Source organism: Gopherus evgoodei, chromosome 2, assembly GCF_007399415.2.
Source record: "Gopherus evgoodei ecotype Sinaloan lineage chromosome 2, rGopEvg1_v1.p, whole genome shotgun sequence".
Taxonomy (NCBI): domain Eukaryota; kingdom Metazoa; phylum Chordata; order Testudines; family Testudinidae; genus Gopherus; species Gopherus evgoodei.
In genome coordinates this window covers 2,951,993-2,965,800 of record NC_044323.1, presented here as the reverse complement: position 1 = coordinate 2,965,800, position 13,808 = coordinate 2,951,993, and the positions used below count along the sequence as shown (strand labels likewise).

Genomic DNA, 13,808 nt, shown 5'->3' with positions numbered 1-13,808 from the left:
AAGTAGCTGATGGTGGGAGTAGGGCAAGGGCTGAAATGTCTGAAGTCCCTACTTAACCCATGTATCTCATAACTAGTGTTAACTGCTGACTCTCTTCTTCGGGAACCATACAAGGCAGAGGTGGTGTTCCTTTTGAAGCAGGTGATGAACAATGGGAAACCAGTGATCTTACCACAATGTATCTTGGGGGATTGTGCTGCGAGGAACAGGGATGGGGGGGACGGAACAAACTTTCTCAGTGAATTGTTGTAATTCAGAGGAAGTTGATGATCTTTGGAAAGAACAAGTTAGACAAACACCTGTCAGGAATGGTCTTAGTCCTGCCTTAAGTGCAGGGGACTGGACTAGATGACCTACTGAGGTGCCTTCCAGTCCTACACTGCTGGGATTCTCTGTTTCAAGCGCACAGATTGTGCGGCATCCCTGAGGAGTGGGCCGGATGGGTGCACTGATTCTGGGTGCATTGTAGACGTGACTTTGATAAGAGGGTTTGGGCAGTACTCTGGATCAGCCCTCCCTTGGATGCTCTGTTTAGTCTTTGAACCTTTTGGTGCAAGGTCAAAAAAATGACCAGCACTGGTGACCACCTCAGCTGTCCTGATGTGCTAGCACTCTGGAGCTTTCCACTGCCTGGCTGCGTATGCTGGAGAACTCAGATTAATATCTAGCACCTCTCAGCCCTTCTGGAGTCTGATTCAAAGACAACTGAAGTTAGTTGGCTTTGCAATAGGTTCTTGTAGCACCTGCATCTCCAATGGCCCGTGCGATCATTAACTAATGGACCCACTCACAACAGAAACTGGTAAGCATGCTCTCAGTTTTTCAAGACAGGAAAATAGGCGCCCTGAGATTATGGGGCCTATTCCTGTCCCCACAGTAACTGAGTGGTGGAACTCCAGGCTCCCAGCCCTGTGGTCCATCCACTAACCCGCACTACCTCATTAGCTAGCAAAGGTGGTTTTCATTCCAGGTGGAATGTTCCATGGTGGTTTCAGCAGGGGAACATGCCTTCAAAAATCTCACATGCTTCTCTAAACGCCTTACAAAGTTTTCTCTCCCATGATTGCCAGGCGAGTTTGGCCATCACTCAGCGCAGCTTTGTGGTTCTGACTTTCGGACCAATGGAGATGAAGCTCCTACCTTCTACTCAGCCCTCCCAGCCGAATATTAATCTGCATAAAGCATGGTTATTCTGTCAGTACAGGAATGATTTCACCCAAAGGTCTGAGTTTCCAGTGCCTCCTGGCCAGTCTGCTTTGGGCCAGCTGGGAACCTTCTCTCTTGCTGGGGGGGAGGGAAGGGGAGAAAAACGGAGCCCTACAAACTTTGCTGCACGTCAACAAACATCGCAAGGTTTGGCAGCGTTTTATCTTTAGCCAAGGCCAGAATTATTTCCAGCTGCATAAATACCCCCCTTTAAGTGCTCCTGGGCTCAGATCCTGGGAAATCGCTGTTTAGAGTTAGGATTCCAAGAAGTCAGCATCAATCCCATTGAAATATGTTGCACCATCCCGAAGCCTAGCTCGGAGAGCGCCGCTAAGGCTTGGGTTTGTTTTTGAAAGGGATGCGTCTTGCCAAGTCTGATGCAGAGAGTTCAGTGACTCTGACCCATTAGCCTCGCTGTCTTTAAGCCTGGGAATGAAGTGCTGCGTCGGCGTATTCCGCCCACCGGAGTCAGTGGAGCGGCAGCAGCCATGGCGGTGGTGCTATTCCTGGTGGCCCTGCTGGCATCTCTCGGGGTGTCCGTTACTGCCAGTCCCCTTTTGGAGGCTCAGCTGCTGTCCCCCCGAGATGTGGCTCGTTCTGCGGTCGAGGCCTATAATCAAGAAACTGGAACGCAGGCAGTGTTCAGGCTGTTTAAGCTCAAAAGCTTCCACAAAACAGTAAGAATGCATTGGTTTTGGATTCTCCTTTTCCCCATAGACGTTAGCCCATAGTGGGGGGGGGGGTTGGTGGGGGAGGGAGGTGAGGGCTTTTACAGTATATGTATAATAGCAGGAAGAACTCCAGGAACTGAACGGAGGCAGGAATGTAAGTGCTGAAGATACAATGAGGAGCGTGATATAGGCAAGCCTATAAATCAAATCCTATATAAAGCCAGATTTCCTGCTGAATTCTCCCCATGGGCAAAGCTTGTCTACATGGGAGCTGAACTGGTTTAACGGAAGATGTGAATTTAAGCCAGGATGGGGGGCACTTATTTCAGTGTAGCTTTAAGTAGACCAGAAAGGGATTTAATCTAAATGGAAATAAGCCACCTTGAAATGGAAATGTCTCCGTGTGGGTTTGCACCACGTTCACTGAATTGCTTTCAAAATTCCCTTTAAACTGATGCAACTTTCCCGTGGAGACTTAGTGACTCCTCGTCTCCTAGGGAACTCAGCTGCCCTCCTTCTCTAGCAAAGCGCTGGACAAATGAGTTCACTGTGGCCCTGCTGGGAAGAGGGACTGGGCAGAGGATTCTCAGAGCTCTGCATTCACTGTCTCCTGGACTCCAGATCAAGGGGGCTGCAAATCCCCAAGTGTGCTGGAGGCCGGTGGGTCAAATAAGCCATGGGAACTGCGCAAGTTGGCTGCTTCTGAGCAGCCTCCTGATGTTCAGAAAGGATTTTTTTTTGTTTTGTTTTAATGGGGACCTAGAGAACTTCAGAGATTCTGGAGCCATTGAAGTGGGGTGCACTTAGGGTGACCAGATAGCAAGCATGAAAAATCAGGACAGGGAGTGGGGGGTAGTAGGAGAAATAGTGGGACTGTCCCTATAAAATCGGGACATCTGGTCACCCTAGGTGCGCTTGATTCTTGGAATGTCTTTTTTGGTTCATTGAGGCAGGGTGGGGATCAAAACCAGCAGGGAAGAGCAGGCAACAGCCCCTCTCACCCCCCAACACAGAGCACTGTTGTTAGTAGGCTAAACAGAGCCGTTGAAACAGCTGGTGGAGTCCGGAGGGAGGCTGCCCAGAGCTGGGTGGGGGAGAGGCCAGTAGCAGGCAAGGCACCAACAGGCACCGGAAAAGAAGGGACACAGTATGTGGGGAGCCAGTGGTGGGGAAGGGAGTTGTCGCAAAAGGAAGAAAATGACAAATCCAAAACAGCCAGAGAGCACAGTAAGGCAAACAAGGCGAAGTGACAGGAATAGAGAAAGCGTCAGAGAGCTCAGGGCCTGTAAGCCAGAAAGGACAGGAGGGAAAATAGCCAACACATTCCATCAACTGCAAAGAAAGATTGCACAAGAGGATTGCTCAAGATCTGACTAAACCACTGCAGGACTTTTTCTCCAAACTCAGAGCTTACAGAGGATGGAAACTGACAAGGGAACAGAGAACGGTGGAGGTTATGTTCCAGAGCATTGTTTGTTCCAATTCAGGCTTCTGTTTATTTCACAAATGGAAGTTAGCTACAAAGTGAGTTTAATTAAGATAATAACTCATCTCCAGCAGATAACAGTAATTCACCGTGGGAGCCTAAGTGGTGGTTCCTGCTAAAATAACTCCCTCTGGTTTCCTTGTGATTCTTCCCCACTTAACTGATTTCTACTTGATCCCAGCTAATTGAGATGAAACATAATTTGCCCTCTAGATTGCTGCTGCCTCTCCTTATCACTTCAGTTCAGAACACCGCCCCCTACTGGTTGGAGTGCTCTCTTTACAAATGAGAGTTCTGAGAGTCAAGCTGGTGGCTTTCCTTCTTCCGTGTGACCTGTAACACAGATCCCGTAAGCCACCGTTTGGCCCTCTGTGCCACCCGCTCAAGCCCCATGGGCTCCAAAAGGCTTTCCCAGATGTGGCCGAGTGGACCTGACGCAGCCCGAGACCCCTCTGTGGAGGAGGAGACTGCCGCTCCCTCACCCATTAGCTGTGTCAGGAGTAAGGAAGAGGTATTTCCGTCACAGCAGCCGTGACTCTGAAGGGGGGCAGGAGCTGTCGTTGTCGCACAGACACTCTGCAGCGCAGAACTTTACTGTATGTCTGACTCCTGTACGTACCATCCCTATTTTACAAATGCATAAACCAAGGCCCTGGCATGAAACAGCCTCAGTCACAGAACGAGCGAAGGGGCTGGGGCGGGATCCGGGCGTCCTGACTTCCAGGCCCTTGCTCTGCCTATGCTGCCAGTGTAAACAGAGCTGCTTGGAAGTGCCAAATATTTGCTTACGTTTTGCACCCATTTCCTTTTGGGCCCGGTCAGCCTCTGCCGGCGTCCCTGTTTGCTGGTCACACCTACCCGCGGGCTGCTGCAGAACCGGCTTGGGGAGGGGCCAGCAGAGCTGGGAATGAGAGAAGAAATGATAATGTGTGGGCAGGGGGACAGCCTCCTTCAGCGGTGAAATATTTGTTACACCTCTCTTGAATGTTGCTGTTTGACCAAGGGTTATTTTACCGGAGGAAACTCAAGTAAATCGACCCACAGCCGCTGGAGGATGGGAGCATTTACACTCCCAGCTAGGGCCAGTCCCAGTTTTGGCAGGGCCCTATGTGAATCAGAATGAGCCAGGTGCCATCCGTTTCTTTCTCCATCTCTCCATGCCCACAACAATCCTCCTGCCCCAATGTGCCAGCTGCCTGCAAGTGCCTCTCCTGCTGCTGAATGAAGTTCACCCCTGGGCAGAGACCTATGCACCATTTAAATCAGGGGTGGGCAAACTACAGGCTGCATCCGGCCCCTCAGATGTTTTAATCTGTCCCTCGAGCTCCATGCGGCTTTTGGAAGCAGCAGCATGCCCCCCCACCCCAGCTCCTATGAGTAGGGGCAGCCAGGGAGCTCCACACACTGCCCCCACCCCAAGTACTGCCCTCACAGCTCCCATTGGCCAGGAACCACAGCCAATGCGAGATGCGGGGCAGTGCCTGCCGCCTGGCCGTGCCTCTGCATAGGAGCTGGAGAGGGTACGTGCTTCTGGGAGCTGCTTGAAGTAAGCACCACCTGGAGCATGCACCCTAAGCCTCCCCCATGCCCCAACCTCCTGCCCTCTGAACCCCTTAGTCCCAGCCTGGAGCATCCTCCTGCACCCCAAGCCCTTTATCCCTGCCCCACCCCACAGCCTGCACCCCCAGCCGGAGCCCTCACCCCCCCAACTTCCTGCCCCAGTCTGGAGCCCCCTCCTGCACCCTGAACTCTTCATTTCTGGCCCCACTCCAAAGCCCTCACCCCCTTCTGCACCCCAACCCCAATTCCATGAGCATTCATGACCCGCCATACAATTTCCATACCCAGATGTGGCCCTCGAGCCCCCTGATTGAAATCCTCAAAATAGGTTTGGGCAGGACCCAAGTGGCACAGATGCCGGTGTGGGCACTCAGCTCCCTGGTGAATTTCACCTTCGGTGAATGTCTTGCTGCTGCTCCCTAGCGTCTTCCACCAGTCTGTGTGGCTCTGTGGTGGCCTGGCCTGACCCAGGTCCCAGCACACATCACAGGACACCAAGAGGTGCCGGGGGAGGAAGGGCAGCGAGCAGAGGCATGCAGAAGAGTTTGTGAGAGACTCCTTTTGGGCAGGCAGGTTCTGTTCCCCCACCAAGACCTGGGCTCGAAGGCGCTCGCTCTCCCACCCCCTGTCCATGGCTGGAGAGTTCTGTGCCCCTGATGATTATTGGGGGGGGGCCCTTACTTGCCCTCCCCCCCCTTGTGCATGCACCTGGCAGTGAGGGAATTCCACCCATCTTGACCCACTGTGATAGAAGTCAGGCACGGCAACAGATGGGAAAGCAGGGATGGCTGGTGAACAAGGGGAGTGTGTGGTGCAGGTCTCTATGCTACCACCTTGGCGTAAGAGCACGAGCATGCACCATTAGACATGCGCCCAGAGATCAGTGCCTAACAGATGCCTGATTGCAAACAGGATGCGCGCACAAGTAGCTATTGGTCTCCTTAAAGCCCCCTGTGGGGTTGCCATGCTCCTCGAAAAGCAAGCGGCTTCCTTGACATGAGCAGGTGTAGCGGATACCGGGGGAGCCCTGGCTCGTGCACAAGGCATCGCTTTGTGACGCCATTAAAAGATTTGTCCTTGTACTTGTAGCAATTTGACTGGGGTACGCACTTCAGCATCAACTTCACCATCAAAGAGACGAACTGCTGGAAAAGTGTGGCTAGCCACCGCCTTGAGGACTGCAGATATCAGCCAAACGGGGTAGGTGTGAAACACAGCTGCCAACTTTCACGCGGTAAATAAGCCCCCCGACTTTCACAATATGCCAAAACTCAAGCTAATCCCATTTCAAAACAAGCCAGTCCCTGAGAACCCCAACACTCCGTGCAACTAGATCCCCCCGGCGTGCAGTCTGGGACTGTGGTGGGCCCGCTGTGCACCCCTGACTCTTCCCCTCCACTGCCCCGCTTGCTCCTTGCCCCTGCTTCCCGGGAGTGGGGGGGGGGGGAAAGAAAGCTACAAGCCAAAAACTAGCCAACCAGCAACTCCCAAACCAATTAAGCCAAAACCAAGCCCAATTTCTGCGTTTTTCTGACAGGTTTGGCATGTCTGTTGAAACTGTCCTCTTTCTCGCTAGGAGCTTTGCACCACTTGGACATAGTAGCTGCCAGCCTGGCTCAGACCCCTGGTCTGTCTAGTCCTGTCTCCAGCAGTGGCAGGTGCCAGCTGATTCAGAGAAAGGTGCACAAAGCCCCCCATTGGAAGTGTCCTCCTGACCCCCAGCAGAAATTGGCTTGAGCCCTGAGGCATGAGGGTTCATATCCCTTCCAGAACTCATGTTTGTTTTTAACACTATCACTCTGGAGATCCTCATTACGCATATAAATGTCTGATCCCTCTTTTTGAATCCTGCTAAGCTCTTGGCCTCAGGAATGTCTTGTGGCAGTGAGTTCCACAGGCTCTTGTGTGAGGGTGAAACAATGCATTTCCTTGTGCTGCCTTTAAAGTGTCATTGAATGTGTCCTTGCTTTTCTGTCACGGGGCTGGGAGAAAAAAGTTCCCAATCGCCCCTCTGTACCATTCATTTTGTTCCAGTTTTCCCTGTTCTAGTTGGGGCGCCCTGTGCTCATCTGAGCTAGGCATATACACACAAGTTATCATTGTGGTTGTTGCTATAACTCAGAAAGCTTTGAAGGTGAAAGGAGGTTTCAGTACAGCCTCAGCCATGGAGTATCACACCAATCTGCCACCCCTGCTGACCTGGCATTACATCACGCCTAGAGTTTTGCTAAACTCCTACAGATGAAATTGGGGCAAATCATCGAGTTTCAGGTTTCACTAGGCACAGATCTGTTCCTAGTTGTCTGCACTCTGTCCAGCGCGCCTGGGTCACATGACCGGGGAATCGGGGACAATGAGTGGGTTTTGTTGGATGGGAACTTAGGCAGGTTCAGCTGCATTTGATCAAATCAGAAGTTCAGAGGGAAAATCTGGGCACAGCTCCCTGCAAACCAAACCTGCCCGTGCTTCACGTGGCTCCAGTCATGGTGAGATGTTCGTGCCTCACCACATCCATCATGCCATATCCTGATTCTCCTCCCCATTTTAGGAGGCCGGGGAGGTGTTTGTATGCCAGTGGCTGCAGTTGTTGTATGTAAAACAGCCCTGTAAAGCATTCTGCATGGCCAGGTGCCATCTTCATGTCTTGTTAAAACAACCTCAGAGGCGAAGTGTGTGGGGCTGGTACTGCTGCACGATGGTGGACCCAGGGCTTTGACCCAAGCGGATTGATGTGGCATGGGAACACATCACTAGGAGAGTGGTGAAGCACTGGAATGGGTTATCTAGGGAGGTGGTGGAGTCTCCTTCCTTAGAGATTTTTAAGGCCTGGCTAGGCAAAGCTCTGGCTGGGATGATTTAGTTGGTGTTGGTCCTGCTTTGAGCAAGGGGTTGAACTAGATGACCTCCTGAGGTCTCTTCCAACCTCAGGGACGCCCAGAGGACTCAGGGGGCCTGGGGTCTTCGGCGGTGGGGGGTCCCTGCTGCCGAAGACCTGGAGCGGAATAAGCTCCGGGGGGGCCTGGCCCCATGAGAGTTTTCCAGGGCCCTCAGAGAGAGTGAAGGATCCCACTCCAGGGCCCCCAAAAAACTCTCATGGGGGCCTCTGTGGGGCCCGGGGCCTGGGGCAAATTGCCCCACTTGCCCCTCCCCCAGGCGGCCCTGTCCAACCTTAACCTTCTATGATTCCCCCTCCCAGGCCTGTGTTCTTATTTGCACGTACAAGAGGGTCTCCTCCCCAGACTTTCTAGTCCTGCTGTTATTTTGGTAAGTAAGTGAATGGGCTGGTGAGTTTCTTTGTACTATGGTGCTATCTGGAGGCCCCAGCCGAGATCGGGGCCCCAGTGTGCTAGGTGCTGTACATAAAGTACATCTCTGCCCCCAAGAGCTTGCAATGTAAGAAGCTAAGACAGAGAAAGGATAGCAGGGCAAACAGACAGAGAGAGGTCGTGACTGGCCCATGGTCACCCAGCCCAGCAGTGGCAGAAGAGAAGCCTGTTTTCTTGACCCTCTGCACATTGCGCCAACGAAGGAAGGAGGAAATTGGTGTCCAGCCCTCTTCAACCATTGGCTTGTGTCTGCAAGGTTGCCTATTCCAGGGGTAGGTGTTGTGGTTTTTTCTTTTTCCCCCCTTTTTGTGGTCACCTCTAGGGAACACGGTTGAATCCACTGGTGCTGCAGAACCTTTCTTTTGGGCATGTGAAGTTTTTGTATCCTCAATGGACAGTGGAGCTGAGCTGGGAGTGTATTCACTGTCAAAGCCGCCTGCCCTTTATTTTTGAGCTGTGGACTGTTTCGGATCCTGTATATCCTGGGGTAGTTAATAGGCCAAATCCCAACCACCAGATGCTTTTGAACAGACTCCAAAATCATTATTGTTATTTTCTTCTCTGGAGTCTGGACTTTAACTACACCTTGACCAAGGAATTTGGACCATGACAAAAAATAATTGACTACCCCTGCTGTACTCAAACCTGACTCAGAACAACACCTGCCAGGGGCTGCGTGACATTGCCAGACAATTACACCTACCACAGAACTTAAAACGAGTGACGTGTTTAAGCCAGATGTTCCAGCCTCTCTAGTGGCCTCAAGAAGACGTTGCTTTGCAAAGGCTCTATTGTCCCAAGCTATAAGGCATTCGAATCACCAGTTACTGCAAGGAGTAAAACAAATTGAACCATCTTAAATGTTGTTGCAAAGAAATTAACAATTCAGGCAAGAAGGCTCCATCTCCAGCAGTGTGAGGTAGAACTAGGGTGACCAGATAGCAAGTGTGAAAAATCGGGACGGGGCTGGGGGGTGGATAATTGGCAACTATATAAGAAAAAGCCCCAAATATCAGGAGTGTCCCTAGAAAATTGGGACATCTGGTCACCCAAGGTACAACAGGACTCCAAAAAACATAGTTCCCATTTTAATAAACAAAACACCAGCATTGTCCCATTTGTGGTCAGATAATTTACGTTCCTTAGATAATAAAACCAACTGCTCAGCAACCTTGGAAAATCAGCTTCTGAACAGGGGCTGAATTCCAAGGTGTTTGCTCTGTGAAATGGCTGCTTCAGCTGAGGTAGACAAGGTCTCTATTGATGATGGTGAATATAGTGAAACAGTGGAAGGAGCTTAGATCTGTTTCAGTAGAAGAGTGGAGTGGTAAGGTAACGCTGCTAGAACGGAGGTTGAGGACAGCAGAGTTGGGTAACATTTTTCTAAAGGAACTTTATTCGCACACATTTGGGTCGAGTGAAACACTTTGTGTCGAATTCACCAAATGGAGTCAGTCGGGGGAAAAAACAATTACAAAATATTTTGACTTTTTTTTGATTTATGATCCTAAACAACCTTTTGGTTTGAATTTTACTTCATTTTTATTAAACCAGGTTAAAAACTCAAACAAAATGCTTCATTTGACCTGATGCACAATTTTTCTGATTCTTTTATTTCACCAAATTTTTTTTTTTAATTTGCTTTGGGACAACTCAGGAAAAAAAGGGATTCAACCGCTGAACTGACAAATCGGTGATTTGCACAACTCTAGAGATGAGCTCACTGTTTAACAGCCAGTGTTTCTAGTTCAGACATAATTCTTTACTTAGAGAGTGAGGCCTGCTCTTTGGGGCAGGAATTGTCCTTTGCGATATGTCTGTCCAGCTCTTGACACGATGGGGCCCTGGCCTCAGTTAGGATGTTCTGTATTAGTGTTGTTTAGTATGTATTCACCATGATTATTACTGTCACTGGAGGCTTCCTCTGAGTTGAAAACGATTGCTAAACTGCGCTTCCATGAAGCTTTGAAACGGGGCTCCTCAGATACCCTCTTTAAAGTGCTTCTCCCTCGTTCTCTCCCCAGATAACAAGGGATTGTTCCGCCGACGTGTCAGTTCTTGATTTCGTACAAGAGGCACCTTTGACATCTGTGAAATGCACCCAGCAGCAGGTGAGCTGTTACCTTTCTAGGTAGGCGCACTCCATTGGGGTCACGGAGCCAGGTACAATCTGCCCCCATGGTAATGAAGTTACAGTGCCATGTGTTGCCCCTTGACTGTCCCTAGAGGAAACTGATGCAGAACCAACACGGGTCAGTGAGGGAATCAGTCCATGTTTTCCTTGGCTGGCTATTGGTCATCTCATTCTTGGACAAACCTACATGGAAACTCTTCTTTAAACATATGGGGCCACCAGAAGGAGGAGGCCATGGCGGTCCCCATGGTTACACATGGCGCTGCTAGATCTAAGGCCTTCAGCGTTGGCCCATGTAAAGATGAGTGGCTGCATTGTGGGCCCACCAGGTGTCTGGATATTAGTCTCTCCCAAGACAGAGACCTATATTCTGCTCTCAATTTGCAGCTCCTGTGGGCATCAGTGGAAGATGCTCATGAACTTTGATGGCAGCACATGTCCCTGTTGGGACTGGGTTCTCCTTTCTCTGGTGTGAGAAGGGAGGGAAATGGAGGAATGAGTCACCATAGGCTCCTCCGTCCTTCACTCTGACCATGGCTGGAAGGGGTAGAATCAGGGTTAAGAGGAATGATCCTGTCCAGTTTTCAGGGAGGTAGCTGCAGCCCCAGAGGTGAGGCCAGCGATAGAACTAATTTCAATCCAGGACCCATTCAGGATTGAGCAAGGGCCTGGGAAATTATTTGCCATCCATTCCAGCAGGAGGCAATCATGAGCTAACTGGGTAGATGGATGATTTGGTTGAAGACTATGAAATAGAAACTGGACCTTGGGGGGGGAAATACTGACGCTTCTGATCCCTTTGAATTCCAGCGGGCAAAAAAACCCAGCAAGAAACCAAAACCGAAGGCCCAGACCGTCCCCAAAGTGACTGTAGAGTACTTCCCGTCGTTCTTCTCTACCGCGGCCCTGACAATACCAGAAGACTAAAGCACAGCCTGCCTGATGTCGAATTAGGGTGCTACCATCCTCTTCAAACAGCCTGTTTGCTTTCCTGCCACGCCACCATCTCAGCCAACAGATAATTTGAGAGCTTTTGGGTCCATGTTATTCTTGGCTAGTCTCTTTCACTGGTTTGCTTTGCTTTGCTTTGGGATGACTGAGAGGCAGGCATGAAAAAGCCCTTGCAAAATGGGGGAAGCCTTTTTGGTTTGATATTCTCTAAGCTGCAACAAGGACTGAAGTGTGTGGCTGAGTTGCCCCTCGCTTGCAGACCTCACACACGTTATATCCATCCCGGCCACGTTCCCTTCCAGAGACGGCCGTTCTCACAGGGCCTCCTCTGCTTGAGTTGCCAAAGATTTAGGCATTTTGGTGCCTTCATGTTCAGGTGCCAAATCTGAGATCCTTTAACGGGGCCTGATTTTCTGCAGGTGCTGAGCAGCTGCCTTCTGGAAGCCAGGCCTGTTTTAATTGCTAGACACTTTTGAAAACTTTGGCCTTAATTGAATTCTGAGCCTGTGACTAAAGGGGTGACACATGAGATTGCTGGGAAGAGATGGAGCTTCATGTGAGGTGCGCCAGTCCTACCAAAGGCTCCACTCACAAGGTAGGGATCCTGGTGATGGTTACTCCCATGGTTACTGGCCAACTCTCGCAGTCTTGTTGCAAGTGTCATGACAGCTGGTGCTTTTCTTACAGACCCAGCTCCTGGAGTCATGTGATGATGTGAGAATCGGGGTTTTTTCATTTTAAATCTATAAAAGCAGGTTTCTAGCCCTTGTGGGTGGGAGAAAAAAGCTTGAAATCGTGGTGCCCTGAGGCTCAGAAATCAAAAGGTTAATAAAAGAACTGCAAGGACAGTAGCTTTAGAACCTTATAATTTGCTAAGTCCATTTCATGATTGTCAGGACCCTTGACCTATGGTTTTGGAACGCTTGGGGCTGGCAATAAGGAGTCAAGGGTTTCCTCAGGTACCACTCCGAGATGATACGCAGAGGGGAAACGCAAGGCAGAATCTTGCAGGGCCAGAGGCTCTGCAGGGAAGAGACGTGCTGCATGGAGATGTCCTGACGGGAAGGCTGAGGGGAATAGGCAGAGCCAGAAATACTTGTGTGAGGAGCTGAGCAGAACTTCATTTCAATAAGACTGAAACCACCTGCTGTGGTCCTCCTGCTGCCCCAGTAACTCCCCATGGCAGGGCTGCCTTCTCTGACAGCCCTTTCCAGCTTTGCTTTGCCCCGCGTCTCCTTTGGATTGGGCTTCTCTGGCTGTCCAACAGCTTAATCTGTAAAGGGGACAAGGCTTCCAGTCAAGTTGAAGGGCTCAATCTCCCTCCTCCTCTGCCCCACGCCCTTGCTGCTACTCCAGCATATGCTGCTGGCTACATACGTTCCCAGGTCAGCTTCTCTGGCCTCGCACCTGCTCCAGTGGGGCTGCTGGTCCATGCGGAGCTATAGTAAAGAGTGCCACTTAGTGCTCTAGTTTGGAACTGCCCTCCCCTTGTAACACTTCCCTTTGTCAGCAAAACACTCAATTTCAGACTAGTTTTAAGCCTGCTTCTGCGCAATCTCACGATCCTCTATAGAAATAAGCACCAATTCATAGACAATCAATTACATTCCTTGATCACAGCATATAATCAGCCCTGAGTTTTCCCCCAGAGAATGTAATCGCTGCCAATATTGAAGATCCAGGGCAAAATTTTCAAAAGCGTCCAAGTCCCATTTTCAAGAGAGTTAGGGCTGGTGTACACTGGGGGAGGGGGGGCGGGAATCGATCTAAGAGATGCAACTTCAGCTACGTGAATAGCATAGCTGAAGTTGAAGTATCTTAGATTGATTTAGCTCGGGTCCTCAAGGTGCGGGATCGACGTCCGTGGCTCCCCCTGTCGACTCCACTACCACCGTTTGTGCTGGTGGAGTTCCGGAGTCGACAGGAGCACATTCAGGGATCAATATATGGCGTCTAGATGAGACACGATATATCGATCCCCGAGAAATCGATCGCTACCCACTGATACAGAGGGTAGTGTAGACGTACCCTTAGGAGTCTAAGACTTGGGGTCAGTCAGTGAGACTTGGGCTCCTAAGTGGCTTAGGCGCTGTTGAAAATTTGCCCCCATCTGTGTCTTGTCTGATTTAATGTATCGCAAAACGCATTGCCGGTGTTTGTGTTGGGGGCAGCTTTGTGTTGTAATAAAGATATCGGTTGTGTTGTGTGTGAGATCAGCTGTGAGCTGTAATGTCAGCCTGGTGACTTGCACCCTCAACAACACCCTTTTGGTTACGCTCCTGTGCGCTCACCAACACACCTTTGGTTACGCTCGCGTGCGCTCACCAACGCACCTTGTCTTTTCCCTTTCAAAGAGGATGGGCCTCCTTTTTCTTTGCTGCAGCGTGTGCACTGGTCTAATCAGCAACTCCATTGCTCTTAGCTCAGCAGGAGAACTCCTAGCCCCTAGCAACCTCGGTGAGGGTGAGGAATGG

General features: G+C 50.6%; 1 protein-coding gene across 1 annotated transcript; it reads left to right on the top strand.

The window, feature by feature from the left end:
- Positions 1–1,651: 1,651 nt before the first annotated feature.
- Positions 1,652–13,090, top strand: LOC115645326 (cathelicidin-2-like). Its single transcript, XM_030549802.1, has 4 exons — positions 1,652–1,883; positions 6,013–6,123; positions 10,274–10,360; positions 11,194–13,090. Exons 1-4 carry the CDS (start codon positions 1,695–1,697, stop codon positions 11,308–11,310), a joined length of 504 nt encoding a protein of 167 aa, XP_030405662.1. The 5' UTR covers positions 1,652–1,694; the 3' UTR covers positions 11,311–13,090.
- The last annotated feature ends 718 nt before the right edge of the window (positions 13,091–13,808 follow it).